This window comes from Athene cunicularia (genome assembly GCF_003259725.1).
Source record: "Athene cunicularia isolate RWA chromosome 3 unlocalized genomic scaffold, athCun1 chr3_part1, whole genome shotgun sequence".
In the NCBI taxonomy this organism is placed as follows: Eukaryota; Metazoa; Chordata; class Aves; order Strigiformes; family Strigidae; genus Athene; species Athene cunicularia.
This window is the reverse complement of record NW_020799097.1, coordinates 9,988,107-10,006,115: the sequence shown is the minus strand read 5'-3', so window position 1 is coordinate 10,006,115 and position 18,009 is coordinate 9,988,107. Positions and strand designations below refer to the sequence as shown.

At 37.2% G+C, this 18,009-nt stretch overlaps 1 protein-coding gene across 1 annotated transcript in view; it reads right to left on the bottom strand.

Annotated features, from left to right (window-relative positions):
* The window catches only part of LDAH (lipid droplet associated hydrolase), a 42,558-nt gene that overhangs the window by 10,848 nt on the left and 13,701 nt on the right, over positions 1 to 18,009 (bottom strand). Inside the window, exon 2 of the mRNA XM_026845766.1 lies at positions 12,544 to 12,678. Within this exon, the coding sequence (XP_026701567.1) occupies positions 12,544 to 12,678 (135 nt within the window). The remainder of the gene's footprint in view (positions 1 to 12,543; positions 12,679 to 18,009) is intronic.

The window sequence follows — 18,009 nt, the reverse complement described above, 5'->3', positions numbered from 1 at the left end:
AACATATGCAAAATATTTTGCAATGCAGTGCTACCTCACAGCTCTCAGTCAATGCTCCTAACTGCTACCTGTCATGAGAAGCCTTGTAAGTCGCTGTTTGGGTTCCTCTTTGCACAAGGAGTGCAAGCTGACAGCAAAGGGAACCAGCTGTGGCTCAGCAACTCCCAGCATTGATCCCCACTGGATGTCAGAGCAACAGGGGGACTGCTGCCGCCTGGCAGGACACGACTGAATCCAGCAGCCAGGAGAATCCAGTTCTCTGGTCTGACACTCTCCACTGAGTTATGCTTTCCACCATCACTGGAAAAGGCCATGATTTCCATTGAGGAGCACTCCATTTCATTACTTTGCACAGCGTAATGCAAAAGAAAATTGGACAAAATAGCATATATAAAAGCCTGAATTTATTAAAATCGGTGGCAAAACTAAGGAGAGGAAATAGAATTTCACCTTGTATTTTCTTTGAGGACAAAACACATTTTTGTCAAATTGACCGCTTTAAATTCTGATTTATATCTTCTCTTCTCCAGTGTTCTGTTACACTATTTAAAAATTAATTGGCAGATTTACTCTCTATTACCAAGATAGCAGTTTCCTTTTTAACCTTCCTGAAGAAAACGCTGAAGGTTTCATTCTTAGTCACCTAGCTGAACTGCCTAGCATAGCAAGTATGGCAACATGCCAAAGATACTATGATGCCTTTATTTTTCTTGGAGTTTTACCTTATAGCTGAAATAGAGAGTAAAGTACCACTACAAAACCGATCTGTCACTACAGATGAATAAGGGATTTTTTTGGTCTTCGTTTTGCACAGGTGGGATGTGCTAATTCACCTGTGACCCACAAGCAGCACTAGGGTCACAGTTGGGCAACGGTTGATTTTCTCATACATTTACATCAGCGGACATTGATGCTGCGGTTCATTACAAACTCTTTGAAACTGCTTGCAGCTTTACAGTATAATTTATATAAAAAGACAGCAACTGAGTTTGACCTGCACTCTATGCATAAACAGATCCAGATATCACAAAGTGCATTCACAGATACTGAAATTGGTCTCTTTGTGATTGGTTGCAGGATAAAAATTCTTCCTCTAAATCATGTAAACACTCGTGCAGAAGTCAGTGGAATCTCTGACAGCAAAGACTCAGTGGTTATATGCTCTAAATCACAGTCCTGTTCTAAAAAAAATAACATGATAATGGCAGTCTCAGAGAATTTTAGTAGTCTGCAGTAACATTTAACCCACTGGGGATTAATTTAGCAACTAAGTAGTCACCTGACCACACCTGTAATTTGATAGCTGTAGTAATTAGATTATTTTAATAAATGTATTAATGCACAAAACATAAAATTCAACCTTTAGAAAGATAATGTCTAGCAGTATCAAAAGGAAGAAAAAAGGAAAACTCCTTCATTCAGTAAGCAGCAATGACACCCCCTCATTCAACATTCAACCTGAGTCCACAGTACTGTATCATTTTGTCCTTCATCATTTATCAAAGCACACAGCCCCTGCTTGGATCTTGCTGAGAGATTTAAGTAGATACACTAGAAGTAAGAGTAATTAATTAATGAAGCTGATTATCTATGAATGAGGCCATTTGCCATTACTTCTTACTGCACAGTCTGCAATACAGTTTCCTGCATTTCCCTGAAACGCCTACGTTGCACCTTAAAGGAGAATTTTCTAAAACAAAAGCAAACAGAAAGACTCCATGTTCCAAACCTGATTATTTTTAGAATCTGGAATTATTCTGTGCATTGGTGATGTTTCTTCAGTCTTACAACTATAGATCACTGTGAACTTAAAATAAAACTGTCGTTAAACACTGGATTGATCCCATCAGGACCTGCCCCATTTATTGCAAGCTTTGTAGGTATCAAAATGAAATCAAATCTATATCATAAAGCAGAAATTCTTACTTGTCCTGGTTCAACTAGGATAGGGTTATGTTTCCCCAGCAGGGGGAAGGGATCTCCAGCTGGGTTATTCATACCATGCTGATGTCAGGTCCAGTGCGGGAGCATGGGAAGCTTTCCTCTGTGGCTTTGGTCCCGGGAAGCACGCACGGTGAGCTGGATGTGTTCACTGCAGTATTTCTCTGTATATCTTTTCTCTTGTTTACTGTTATTACTGTTTGTTGTTATTATCGCTATTGCTGTTGTTCAGATTGTTTATTACACTGTTGTATTAAATTTCTTCTTATTTTAACCCAGGGTTTGTGCCCTATTTGTGTCCGAGGGTGGGGGAGGGACAACAGCAATGTGGTCTCCAGTCCGGTCAGGGCTTAAAACTATCACATTACTAATAAATAAAAGTATTGATCAGGTTTCCACCTGCAGCTAACCTATGCAGTGAATAAACTTTTTGAGTCAAGTATCACAGGAAATCCAGACCTGTTACACCTTCAGACAGAAGGGATTGTGCTCTGCTATGGGGATAGTTCATTTTCATTCTGTTAGCAGATGCAAATGTATCTTTCAAACTGACTTGGATTAAAAGATGCCTAAGCATTCTCCCTGGGGAAAATGATCTGAATCACCTCAATAGTTTGTTTATTAAATTATTTTACTTTTTTACTTTCTCTACAATAGTATGGTAAACACTTAAAACGAGTTACTCTGAAACATCACAGCACTGATCATCTCAGTGAACTGTGACATGCCTTCTAAAGTCAAGACACCAAAAGATATAAATGTTACCTTTTCATAGGGTTCACATTCTTGAACACTTTTTTTCTCCCCACTAACAGCCATCTGCATCTAATTAGAAATGATGGTATCAGCTGGAGAACATACCTATGTCATGGGGTGAAAGGCAGAAAATGATCCCTAAACAATCTCAAAACCTACATCCAAAGTTTCCTGGAATGCAGTAAAGACATACTCTCCAATGGATGAATGTCAATTTTTTTTTAAAAATCTTGTTTTCTGGATAAGGATCCAGAAGACTGTATCAGGTTTCAAAAGTTGTTACTTTAAAATACATCTTTAAAAACAGAATTATATTACCCTTATTTGTAGATATGGATGAAAAAATCTGGTTCTTCTAACAGGAAAATTAGTTGCCTAAAGTACTAGAATGGATTAGAAAGCTACTGATGCCTACAGATATTACGTTGCTAGACTCAGTGGAAAACCTTGAAAAAAACAGAGAATATAGAGAACCTATTTTTCATATAGCTATAAGAAATGCAAAGACAAAGTCCTCAGCAACATCAATAAAAATTGGTCACTACTCCAAAGTCAATGGAATATAGAGCTATGCATTAAATGGTACCAGAATCAGCTTAATAGTGGTTTAAGTGATCATTACAAATAAATACATGGCTGTTAAGGCATGTTGCTATGAGCAGTTAAAATTGTTATCATTTCAGTTGGCCAGAAAAGAAAAAAACAGAGCAACTTACGAAATACTTCACATACAGCAAAATTCCATTTTCCTAGTTTTGATTTTTAGTGGAACAAGATTTTTACACACATGCTTAAAATTAAGCAGAACTGATAAAGTCAACACCAAATGCCAAGATTTCACTCAAAGGATCTATTTGCATAATTATGGGCATGATTATGGGATCTCTATGAATAATTAACTGAATAGGGCTCAAAGGAAAGAAGTAAACGGAGTACTGCAGCATCCCTAGGGCTGCTTACTTTTCACACATTTAGACTTAAAACATACCAGTGGGTTCGTAACATGAAATGATCATTTGTTTCCTTAAAATAGACACCTAGCCTAAAACCATACAGTAAAATGCAGATCTTACCAGGCAAAGACAAAAACCTCAACATTTAAATGCCTCATAGTAACTTTTACATATACCTACACACTTCCTTCCTTAAGCTGTCTATTCCAAGACAAGGAAGAAATAAGGTTTCTGGGCAGGAGAAATTGCTGTATCAGGAAGGGCAGCAGGACTGCACTGCACTGCGCTGATGGTTCCTGTACTGTCCTGTGAAAACAACTGGTTCCTCTGTGCACACCCTGATGTGGGATCCCTCGCTGCCAACGAATACCATGTATGTGAAGAGCTCAATGTGATTAATCCGTGCGGAGGCCAGCTTTGTAAACAGGAAGCTTCTCCTCTCTATACATTACAAAAAGACACTGAGCTATGAAACACTTAAGTTATGAAACTAGGTTAATCCTACCTGGATGGCATGTTTACAACTTGCTTCTTTTTAATGTATCTACAGCGTGGTATCACTGGACTGGAGACATCATGCCATATAATTCTTCACTAAAAGAAAGCAGAATTTGATTTGTGTCCCTACATGTTCTGGGACGCAAACTTGCCTACAGAGTTCTCCAGGTCTGTACTATTTAAACATAACTGACTAAACCTTGAAAGAACTTACTTATAGTAAAGATAATTCATCTTTCAATGTTTCTCAGGTTTTGATTTATGTACCTAGGAAGCAGAAAATATTGTTGAAATAGGAATTAATGTGAATTAAATGTGTGTATGCATAAACTTAAAGTATTCATGTGAGATGCCAGCTCAGCTGCCTTTCTACTGCTTTTCTTCCTTTACTTGTATAATACAAGACATAAATGCCTTTTAATCACTGTGTACCTCAATGTGGTCAGATACCTACCATTACTAGAAACAGAACAGTACTGAAGCCCAGATAAGGAGTTGCTAGTCAAGAACCTTATAAGCACTACAGACACTAATTCTGAGGTGGTTTTGTAATGATCAGATTTCTAGTAGCTCTGATTCACTTGACTGAACAATGTAGGTATTCTCCAACATCAGCAATCATTGAAAACATCCGTATTTCTTAAAATAAATGAGAGTCACAAGCTAGCTAAAATTACCAAATGCATACTGATTCCCTGTGCCTCTGTAACTACTCTCCTTTGGGGTTATACACAACAACAATGACTAACCATTCTCCCTGGGGAAAATAATCTGAATAGTTTGTTTATTAAATTATTTTACTTTTTAACTTTCCCTACAATAGTATGGTAAACATTTAAATGAGTTACTCTGAAACATCACAGCACTGATCATCTCAGTGAACTGTGCTAGCTAAGGATAAGTCCCTATTTTTAGGAGCCCAGTTCTTGGAACACCTAACTTTCATGATCTCCTCCTCTCCTGCAAACCACAATCCCTCTCCCCACCACCACCACACATTCATGGTGGCACAACGTCTCTAAGGCCACTGCAGCAAATGCATACACAAAAAAAGTGTTGTTGGAAAAGTATTCTTAGCTACCACTAATTCCGCTTAGCAAGTGGGAACTGGCGAGACAGCCAACTCCATCTGATCAGCCAGCAATTCTTGGACCATGAGCAAGTGTCCTCAGAACCACCAGTGGCCCACAGACCCCAGTTTGGAAATCCCTGTCCTAAATAACTCACAACCCTCTTATTATAGAACACCATGCTCCTTGTCTTGCTCAGGCTACTATTTTAGGTTTTTTCCTGTCAGCACAGCATATCATGACGGTAGAAACGTACGGCTTATATCTTGCTAATCATGCCCACGTTTATATCTGTCATTTGGTGGACAACTATCTAGCAATCAATGAGATGATTAACTTGCTGAAGTATAAATTCAGTATTACTCACATGATTTTAGTCAATTTTTTTCCGACATATGACTTTAGCTAGAGGCAGAATCTCACTCATAGTCAATTCTGCAGTGTTATTAGAAGTCAGAGAGATGGAAAAGCAAACTCCATTCAGATGAATTTTAACAGTTAAGAGCAATAAATCAAATATATTCAAACTGCACATGGCTTCCAAATTTTCCTGTAATGCTAGAATTTTTTTTTATCCTAAACTTCATTTCTCTTCAAAACATCACATTGTTGGTACATTAACATTTTGGGATCACATAATATCTTCATAGATAATTTATTATCCCTCCATCATGTCTGTGCTTTTTCCCACATTGCTTGTTAACGATATAATTCAGTTTCAAAATGGTCTGAAGGTCCTACTCTGCTGCATAAAGAGAAAGCAATGGAAACACTCTTTTGATGGACTATAAATCAATCCTCACCCACCTCTTTTTATCATGGAAAATGAACTAAAGATAGTTTAACAGATTTTAAGGACAGTATTATCTTCTGCAGTCCATGGAACATAAAAGATCAGACTAGAATTTTATCTTGTAACTTGGCTATTAATAATGTCACTCAAACTTCACTGTCATTCAAAAGCTATCTAATACTGATTCAGAAACAAAATGACTAAAAATTCAGTAGACAATGTGTTCCAAAGGATAAACATGCCATAATGAAACAATAAAAAGTATTTGTATTATGATTGCGTATAACTCTACTCATCTGTGCAGTTTAGAAAATTCTAGAGATTTAATATAATCTATCACGTGACCAAATATGGTATCATTAAGACTTGACTGATGACTAGCCATTTATTAGGTATATGATATTTGAATGCATCAATTGTGTCTCTCAATAAGATACGAATCACATTATTCCATACTTCTATAGCACTTGGCATACACAGAATATTAGCAAAACCCAAAATCATTTAACTCTGATTTTTCTTTACCTCTCAATCTTACTTCGCTCCAAAGTATCTTGGCAGTTCTAAGGACAAACAAAACCAAACCTGTGTTCTTCTATTCTTATTCCTGTCTGAGATGTTCTAGTCCTTATTTCTTATCAAAGCACAGCACATGTCCACAGAATTAGACCACTTTATGACATGGTATGTACACCTGTTGTCTATACAGTCTTCACTGGCAAAAGCCGACCAGGGTGCTAAAAAAGGGGGGTGAGGGATGTGTTAGAGGGACCGAGTGTCAAGGGATTCCTATCTAACCTCCCATTTTCCACAGCTTTTAAAGAAATTTTGGGCGAGACTGAGTCTTCTAGTCCTTATTTTAAAGTGTGATATTCATAACACGGTACTTGAATTAGCAATGCGTATAAAATGTTAGGTTTTGTTCACTGATATGTGATTAGCGTTTGTTTGCCATCAAAAGAAATAGAAAGGCTGTTTAAAAGCTTCCAACTGGCTACTATTCACTGCCATCAGAAGAGCTACTCCTAAAAACGTGGGTCTTTAGTCCTGCAGTACTCAAGGATTTCTACTCAACTGGATTTCATAATATATAGAGCAATTCCTAATGCATTATAATGCTCACCCCCACCAGCTGAGCAGGTATACTGTCATTTTGAGAGAATAATTTGAGTGTGAATAAATAAATAAATATGGAATATGGAATACTTTTAATCTTATATTTTTTCAGTTTTACCCTTTTTTAAATCAAGAAATTTACAAAGTTTTCCAGAATAACATTGTTTAACAGTTTAATTTCTTCAAAAAGCACTGAAGTACGTTTTCATTTTTTCCTTAAACTTTTCCATTCCTGCTTAAGGGAAATTGTATGCTTACATACGAGGTAAAAGAGAGCAATGCAACACAAATTATTTTCTTTTGATTTTACTACCTATAAAATCAAACATTCAGTGATGGCTATATCCCATGAAAATATGACCTGCTTTTAGTGTTGCAACAAAAATCAAAAGACCAACCATTTAATCCCCAGAAAATCATAATTTACAGATACTAGCATTCAGGCAGTAACCTCTGTTTTGACAGTGAAACCACTGAGCTATAGCAGACTTCTAACACATCCATATGGGAAACAATAACTTGCACTTTAAATAAGCGCTCATAATATCTAATGAGTTACCTGGTTAGACACAGGAGAATATCTTATCAAATCAGAAATCTCAAAAGAGTGCAATGCAAATTCTTCAATGGGATGACACATTAAAAGAGGCTCCAGTACTCATAAAAAAACACCCCAACTGTGATTTCACCTGCCTATTGTTTTTACTTTTAAGGAAAAATTTGTATCACAATTATGATCTATTTGTATGCATTTTTCCTTTCTTATGAATATGTCTTTATGAGGTAGAAATAAATCAAATGAGGTGCAACTACCCGCACCTTAAACAGGATCACAATACAATCATAATATCTTTGACATGGCAAACAACTGAAGTAAGCAAGCAACGGTTTTGGTATTACAAAAGAACCTGTTCCTAGGCAGCATCTGTTCAAGAGGAATGAACATCTTAATCATAAGGAAAATTATGAGTTAAAGTCTCATTATCAGGCACTGAAAAGAAAAAAAGCAACACTTTAAAGATTATATGAAAAACTATAAGGCATATACAGATTATACAAGTTCAAAACAAAATGACAGAAAACTACTTTCCTTTTTGTAAATTTGCCTACACCTATGGATTGATGTTTGCTTGTTTTACAGTCACAGCAGCGTTCAAAAGCTCAGGAGGATAAGGAAGTTGAAATTGAGGCATAACTTTGAGAATTGCATTCACTGAGTAAAACTAAGTTTCAAATATTTTTGCACAGTGGGTTGATTGCTAGAAGCAGAATTACAGCAATGAGATGTTCGATTAATGTTGTGTGTCTCTGTGGAGCAGAGCTTGCAAGAGCTCTCTGAATAGAAGGATATCATACAGAATTAAAAATGAAGGGTGTAGCTTTGTTCAGTTTTCAAATTGCTATGTGACAGTCTCCAGTAAATTAGGAAGCAGTTTCTGATTGATGGCTGCTGTTGGAAAACTTCCCCCAGTCTTTCTGCAACTTTCAAAATCTACTTGCTCTAAATATAACCAGGCATTCCAACACAGTTTGCTTCATTTTATTACTTTACAAGCAGCATCACTTATATGTTAAGTGTACTATTTAAATGCGTGCACACTCTAAATTAGTGGTGTCCAAAGTGGGGTGCATGAAGAAAATATCAGAAATGCAATAGTACATGTATATAATTTAAAAAAAATATATATATTGGTGGTGCATGCTCAAAAAATTTTTTACTGATACTAGTGCATGATCAAAAAAGTTTGTAGACCACTGTTCTAAATGCATCAATATGAATTTTTCTTTCCTCGTAGCTTATCCTCTCCCTTTTTTACATTTTTATGTGCTAGATTTCAGTCTGAAAAAAACCTCATCAATGGTGGCAGAGATTGAAATGTTGTCTTCGTCAATTTATGTCCTCATCCATCTTATCAAGAAATACTGAACTTCCTCAGAGGATTTGCATGAGGCTATTTTAAATGAACCATTATGAAATGCCCATTAGAAGCACAAAGGAATACATGGAACTTTTACAATAACAGTTTCGTGCCCAGTTCTTTGCCAAGACATCCCCTCTTCCTCTTACGCAGCATATTAATAACGGATGTGGTTTTCACAATCCAGTACAGGACCACTTCCTTGTTACAGGAACTTTGCCTGAGAAATCCAAAATCTAGAAGGCAACAAAGCTGCAGAGAACAAAATTATCTGTCCCTATGCATGTGGTCCTGTCAGTTCTTAGGGTTCTGGGTTTTTTGCTATAATGCCACAAAATGCCAATTAAGAATTCCCATGGGATGCAGGAGCAGAACATGAGCAATGAGTCCATGACTCCCTATTGCTTTCAGTCACCTGGGAAATTGCAAAGATGCTCAATTTTTAGTTAGGTGCTTTCGATCACACTTTTATAGTCAATTCATGAAAATTACATTTTTGGTGATAAAAAAGTAAAAGATAGGGAATTAGCTTCTAATACTAAAAAGTTGCTTTGCATTTCTTTTGTGTTATAAGGATGAGGGAGAATTACTCCAAATCTCTTCTCTCACTGCAGGCAACCTGTGTTGGCATAAAATGGCAGAATATAAGGCCTTCTAGCCACTTTGTGCCTTCCCTTGAGTTTGCATGAAATGAGCCACATTTCTTTTGTTAATTCAATGCTACTGCAAAGCACTGTATTACCCATGGCAACTGCAGTAACATCATTACTTCCAAAGGTCACTAAATTTTTCAGGCTTCCCTTAGATGACTCGCTTGAAAAAGGCTCCCTATGGAATATTCTGGAATATTGTCTAAATATATACTACTGACAGGATGTGAGCTACCTGCTCCTGTGCTTCTAATAAAATAAATATGAAAACAAACTCATAAATGTCTTCTCATTATTTTTTAAACTATCCATCAGTGGCTTTCTAAGTTTTTCTTAGCTCCATGGTGCTACAGTAAGTACAGATCCAAGCACATGATACTGGGAACACACAGAACACCTTAATGAGTCAAATGAGTAAGTCCCCCATGCTCAGGAGTGGCAAGAATAGATGCTATTTAGTGAGAGAAATCAAGCCGGGGCACTTTTGGCATCCCTTCCCCTCGCAGTGAATCTCTCAGTCTCACAACTCTGCCACAACATCGCACTGGGACCTGGAGCAGCACAGAAGTGTGGAGGTAAGTGTCCAAAGCAACAATGGCCCTGCACCTGCACAACAAAGAACCTGGCTCTTTCTGCAGCTGTTTATGGACCAGTTGTTCATTAGTTTGTTTTATCGTTTTAAGTCTGCAAATACAATTTACCCACAGTATAGTACTTTGGCTACTAGTTCCCTAAATTTTTTACCTGTTGCATAAATACTTACTTTCTTTTATTTGTTTTAAACCAGCAAATACCATTAAGTGACCATTATTTCCACTACTGAATCTGGTGTATTTTATTCTACGTTTACCTTATTTACTGTCATGATTTTGGAAACCTCAGTCACACTTCTGAGAAGCATTCTGCTCCCCAGACCAAAGAACCATTTAATCTCTTTTAACAAGTAAGGTGTTTTCTCAATGTTTTAGTTGCCTTTCTCCATGGACTCACCAATTTAAATCTTGAAATGTTGTCCTTGAATGCCCACCAGAACCGCACTCTAATATTCAAGATTCAGACCCACTATGGTTATATACAGTAATAAAACAATGCCTCCTGCCTTGTCTGTAACAGTGGTTATGTCCAATGTTTTGCTGACTTAAATTCTGTCTGATTCTGTGCAATGAGAGATGGTATTAGAACTGTCAGTGACAATGCCAGTATCTTTCCTGAGTTTTACAAATGAATTTCAAGTTCAGCATCGCCCAGGCACAGTTAAAGGAGATCTTTTTTGTCAGATGATTATCACATATTTATCTACCCTGACACTCATCTACCACTTTTTTTGCCCATGAATTACATTTTCTAAGATGTTTCTGTAGTTCCCTGACATCTAGTACCATCCCAGTAAATAAAGGCTATGAGGTACCATCCACAAACTGAGAAATATCACTATTTACTCCATTCTGCAGGTTATGGGTGAATATATTGAATAAAACTTGACTCAGCACCAGTCCTATGGTACTTCACTTCTGATATGTCCGTCTTAACAAGCTACTATATTCTTGAAAAACCTCTCTCTCACAGGAGCATTGTCAGTGCAAAAGGGCACAGTGAAGTCAGCTGAAGGTTTGGTTTCAATTTAGGTATCAGCTCCCTTTTTCCTACTGGGTGCTCTCGTTCCCCCTTAGCAGCACAGGGACTGTCACAGTGGAAGTGGGACAGCTGTACAACCTCTCTGCTGGCTCCATCTGAAAACCTCTCCATTTCAACTAGCTCAGCCATCTCAAGCCACCAAACACATCTCTCACCATCAAAAGCTCTTTTCAGTAACTACATACTTGCAGACATGATCCCAGGACAAGTTATGAGACCTACAATTGGTCTATGCAATAAACTCATCTCCATGCAGTTGCCAGACTTCTACCTGTATCCCATGGTTAACACTGTACCAGGAATTATAAACCCAGGGATTTCTCACCCAATGGAAGCTAGCATTTGGTAGTTTGATGGTTGAACACAATGACTGGCAAGAACTTTACCAAAGAAATACAGGTTTCATGTTTCAGTTTCTGACTTGAAAATAAACAAACGAATAAAAAAGCTTAAAAGCTGAGGTGCAAAGGTTAGTGAGGGAAAGTTAAGCTAAACAGCTAAAACAGTTTATTCTTCAAAATTTTCAGGTTGCTTCACACTGCTGAACCTTTTGGTCCTAGGGAATCATATAGATTTAGTGCTACATCACTGCAGCTTGACCCAGTCCAGAGGTCTTCTGACACCAAGCAGTTTTCAGGAAAGGATTTGGTATTGGCTTCCCCCATCTTACAATACTTTACATTGACAATATCCACTTTGAGTTGATTACCATGTCTTGCTGGTGATTTGCATGTCAAAAGACTTTTAACAGATAAACAAGCAACTTCTTCCCTGCAAACACCCCATACTCCAGACTCAGAAAGATTTACTTGCTTCCTGGAAATTCACTAATTTAGTATAACTATTTTTAAATTCAGATGTTATTAAGTCTCTCCTAAAGTACTCAATCGCTGAATTGGACATTTCATTAAAATATGTACTTTTCTAATCTACTCTTCTCAGCATAAATAGATTCTAGACCTCCTTCTCGGTAACTTGTCTCTAAAGACCACCATCAGCAAAAATCCTACTCTCTTAACAGCACTTATTTGACTGGCAAACCTAATGTACCTAGAAATACTCTTTTCCTCAGTGACTTCTCCTACAACTGTTCTGTGGAAATACAATGGAAACATTTAAAACCCATGTCATGCTGTTTTTAATAGGCAAAAGTTCTGTTAGTGCAATGAGGGGGGTAACAAATATTTCTATGTACAATTTACAGTATTGTACCTTCTATCATTTCCATACCACTAGGAGGCTTACAATGTCCAGCATGGCTCACAACCCAAACGGGATACTGTTGATTTAGTCCACAATATAAGGCCTGTATAAAGGTCCTGTAATAACCTGCCAGTCCAGGGTTACCTGCCAAAAAACAAAACATACAAGCACAAGTCAGTATTAACCTTCCAATAGCAAGTAATCTGCTTCACAGCAAACTAAACAGCATTATATAGCAATTTGTTAATTTATTTTCTCTAGTACATTTCCAATTTTTATTTTTCTCAATTTCAGGGGCTATGATATTGAACCAGTTTAATTCCACTGATCAGTGGCACCCATGAGAAGCATCTTACAGAATTACTTTGAAATTGCAGAACCTAAAATTGAAGCTCAATACAAGAAAAAAATCTCCTTTTCCATCAGAGGTTGACCAGTTTGCTTATTTATTCCATCAAGTCACAGGTATGTGAAAATTGGTCAAAGAACCCCCCAGATCTTACAAAAATATCACAAAGACTACCGCGCATATCACTTAACCCAGATGTCTGCCCTTCAGAGTGTTACCACTTGAAAACAGGTATGTGGTAACCTATATGGTTCTGTATGACCCTAGAAGAGAGGGTGGACTGGACTATATCATCCTTTTCTGCTTGCAACTTCATAATCTCTCTGTCCTCTTCCATGCCGCTTGAGAAGCTCTTTCCTTGTCCACCCTCGTGCTCTAGAACCACGGGAAAATCTGTCCTCCCTCCTGCACCCCATCAGCTTTAGAGAGAACTTCTCAGAAGAGGCTGGTGTCTGAAGGAATCCGGCTTGCCCTAAGAGAGTAGATCACCTTGCTCTATATCCACGGTTTAACAGTGACAATATCAACAGTCAGGTACCACCGCTGAAGTGGAAACTAAAATACTGTCCCAAAGTTAAAAATATATATGTATGTGGTAGTGATTTCAGAATTTCCAAATAAAACTCAAATCTCTATTCTTCCTTTTTTTCTTTCTCTTTTGATAACCATAGTGACTTAAATTGGAGAGTAAATCCATATAAAGACAAAGCAGATTTTGTTTCCTAATTCCCATAGGATGAATAAAAATTTCACACAGACATAAAACCATATAATTTCTCTCTATTTATTAATTTTTCAGAGTAGTTCCACTGATTTATCATTTAGACACCAGGAAGGCCCACCATCATGGTTAGGACTGATCAGTTACAGGTCTTTCACTCACATACTAGGCAATTCTTAATTTGGGTATCATTGACATCAAAAGGTGGCAAGAGCAGTATTGTGTAAAAAGGCATTAAATTTAAAGACAGAAACATTCCAAAAAAACATAAACATATTACTGAAAGGGTATGAGAGAAAAAAACCAACCCTCACTAAAATTGTGTAAAACTCCTTTATATCAGTAATAACGGAGGCAGAGCTGTGCAAGTATTTATAGTGACAGAGAAGAATAAGAGCTGCAATCAAATCAGTACTTGTGGAAATGGTGTGTGGAGATAAAAATCTAGGTTTATTTTACTTCTTCATTTTCTATAATAGGAATTTTCATTTTGTCTTCTTTTACTTCAACCCTTTTGCTCTTCAGGTACCACAGAGTGCGTTCGCTGCTCTCCCAAGGGGCACTCCTCAGGCCAGGCCTGCCAGAGCCCAGCCTGCTCACGGCAGAGCAGCAGTGCACCAGGCGCCCGAAGCCGCCCCCAGCACGGACCCTGTGTCGGAGCTGAGGCCATGGCTCACGCCAGCCATGACACACGGGAAGAGCAGGGAAGCCTTCCACTCTGGATAACGTATCACACGTGTTTCATCCCTCACATGTAAAAAGTTTCTCTGATGGTTTTTAAACCTTAACAAAATTACTCATCTTAAAACAACATTATTTTTATGGGAGGAGGAAAAAAAAAAATAACCAAAATACCAAAACCCAAACCCCACGGTATCAGTTATTACATGTATCTAAACATCTCTTTGTAAGCTTGACATCAAAAGAGATATTTAAAAAAAAAAAAAAAAAAAAGTTGCTGTATATACAAACTCCAGGATGCATGATCAAATTTTTGCAAACTGATTTCCAGAAAAACAATGTAAAATTCATCCATACAACTGCACCACATTTTCATATGTCAAAGATATATAATATAGAGGGTCCCAGAGACAATAAAATAAAATCTAGACATCATCTGTCAAGCTCCCTGGATAGATGTTACATAGAGAAAATCTGTCTTTCAGCAAGGTTGAAGGTGAAAGCCGTAGCAATCCAAAATAAAGTGTGTCTTTTGTAGTACAAATGATCATGATGTTTTGGCACCACACTTAGTCCCGTAATATAATGTAATTAGGTATTTTGAGAGAAAGAAATCACAAAATTAATCTGAAAAGCACCTGCTTTCTTTACATTTTCCTCTCCTTTAATAATGCAAAACAAGGAGAGGGGGAGAAATGGCAACAGCTGTCTTAAAACAGACATTTCGGTGCTCTTTCACATGATCAGCCAGGTGAACCTAACATGTAAATATTCTCAGGATTCAGTCATCGGCTGTAGAGCAGTGAAGTAAGAACTGCCTATGAATAGTGAGGTTTTGCATCAAATACTATACAAAGCTCAAGGCACTTCAATACTTTTTTGAGGGAAAGGGGATTTTTATCTTGTGATAAATGTGATACGTATTTTAGGCAGGTAAAAGAGAAAATCCATAAATGCAAAAGAACCCCCCTTTCCCCACTCTTCATAAGCATCTATCTGCTCATGGTAAAAGATATTCTGAGGGGTCAACTGTTAGAACTGCTACTGATACTTTAAAATGCCTTGAAGGGGCATGAATGAGAACTGCTGGCACAACTGGAAAGGAAAATTAACAGATTTAAACAGCAAAGATTTCTATAAAAAACCCACCATGTGTAAAGCAGCTATAAATTTATTCTTTATTGAACTTTCAATTTCAGTGGAGTTTTTCCAGATTTGCACTGATTTAAGTAAATGCAGATTAATAGTCCCTGCTCTTGAAAGCTTGCATCTACAACATTTATAAGTGAAGAATATTTTATCTCATAATACAGCTCAAACTCACATCTCTGTAAAGTCATTTTATGTTTTTACTTTAGCTGCTATCCATCAAAATACTTTAAGGGGAGCAAACAAAAAACCTGAAGAGATAAAGATCTTTTTCATATAACAGAGTTACAGTAACAACTAATGGAAAAAAGTGGGGCTTTGTATGCACAGCAGTCTGTGATTAACAATATTTTGGGCTCATGTGCTGCAGTTGAAATGTTGTTCAATTAAATTATTTTACTTTATAGAAAAAGAACTACCAGGCTCAACACAAAGGCACCCAGGCAACTCAGTGCTCATTTATGCATTTTAAGGATTTCCCATCACATCAAACCAAAACTGCCTATGATCTTTCACTCAGCAACTAAGTGTCAAAAAATGGAAACCATAAGTAAATGCAGTGTTAACCACCATGATTTGAAGGTTACTCTGGTTATTTGAATATCACATCAATCCTCAGACACCTCAAGGCACCTGAATCATTCATGCATGCCAGCAAATCTCAAGTTGCAGTCATCTGAACAGAGAAGCACATCTTAAGCAGTTACTCTCAACTGGGCTTAATTTTCAGCAGTGTTTATGTTGTTTCAGAAGTCTTAAACAATAGCTGTAAATGGTGAGCATAACAGAAGACGACACGAAACTACAATACGCTGCATATTAGCTTAATTTGGAAGAGATTTCTAAGCATTTCATGGGAAGAGTGTGTCAAATGGACAATTTGCAGTGAATTAGAACACAGTAGGCCACTTTACTTGGTGTACTCATAAGTTTCAATAACCAAAGGACTCCTGTCACCTTCTCTGTTCTTCCCCATAATACATGACATCTCATCCAGCTATTCTACATTAGGCTCAAAATCTTTCCATTTTAATTTGAAGATGGGAATCCACTTCTTCCTTTTCCAATCTATTCCACCCACAGCTAAAGCAAAACAGTACAGAACAACTGAATGTGCAGAGGGGTAACTTTGAGCTGTATCAGGAGGTAAATATTCTCCACTTCTATATATGGCACATACAGGCTTTTAAGAACTGGAGCTACTACTCTTTAATCATTCACATAGCTAAAACCATGGAAATTACTTATAAACATGCATTTGTCCGCCTTTCACTTTCAAACACTTCCTTGTTAATGCTTTTTCCATCAAATCAAGATTTTAAATATCAACCACGTCCTTCTGATGAGGACAGCTAGTAGTGGAGAGAGAACAATTTCTACAACCTAAGTATCTGCCCCAGAATATCACTGATAAAGAATAACTTATCCTGATTTCACATTACTTCCTACACAACGTGTCATACAATCAAACTTGGCCTGTCTTATATATTTCAATACACTAATATTTGAGATGCTACACTTCCAAAAAAGAAGTTACTCAGACTTGGGAAGTTTAAACTTATATACCATATGCCATTAGCGCAATTCAATCAGCTTAATTCTGAATGCAAAACAACAAACATACAACGCTCATTTAAAAAGCCACAGTCCATAGCTACCCTCCACAAGGAATGACAGCTTTTGTGGATTACAAATTGTCAAGCATTTTTAATTCTTCTGCAACAGGAAATATTAATGTAAAACGGAAGCTATAATTAAGAGAACACTAACATTAGACAATCCTGTGCAAAAATAATTCCCACACTTATGGAGGAATGTACAATGTCAATCACAACAGCAAAATGTTTCAGGCTAGAAACAAAGATATACACCAAAACTTACAGGAAAAGTCTTATGTCCAGAAAGGGGTAGGTCACAAATATATACAGCTTACTCAGATGAAAATGAAAGTAAAACAAAAAATGAAAATAATTCTTAGCAGTTCTGGAAGGGCTATCTAAATTAAAAAGGATTTATTCAAGCAGTCTATAGTAAATGTCAAGAGTGGTGGGGAGTGAAGAAGAAATTTATGTGCAGCTAAATCATCCCAAACAGCACCAACATTTCTTGTACATTGTTCTGAAACAAGTTTTTGGGTTCTCTGCACTGTCCTATAAGGCGTTCCCCAGTATTTTCAGTTTTGTCTCCAGAAGTCTGACCATCTGTGGGAGCAGTAACTGGCATGTAGCTGTGGTGCTCCATGCACTCCTCGAGCAGTTGCTTTCTGTCTGCTCTGGGACCTCAGCAGCACCATAAAGAATAAAGACAGCTACATGAATAGAAGAAGGGAAATACACAGCCAACAGTGGGTTTACAGAGAACTTTGAGGAACTGGAAAATATGCCAGCAATTACCATGAGTTTAATTTTAGAAATAATCCACAGTTTCAGAATTAAGTATGTATGCCACAGTATTTACAAGATAATCTCCTGCAACAAAACAAAATGCTTTTTTTTATTTTTAATTGAGCAGCCATAAATCAAATTTGAAATCCAGGGGTGCACAGCAGGACCACACAAAAATCATTTTTTGTGGC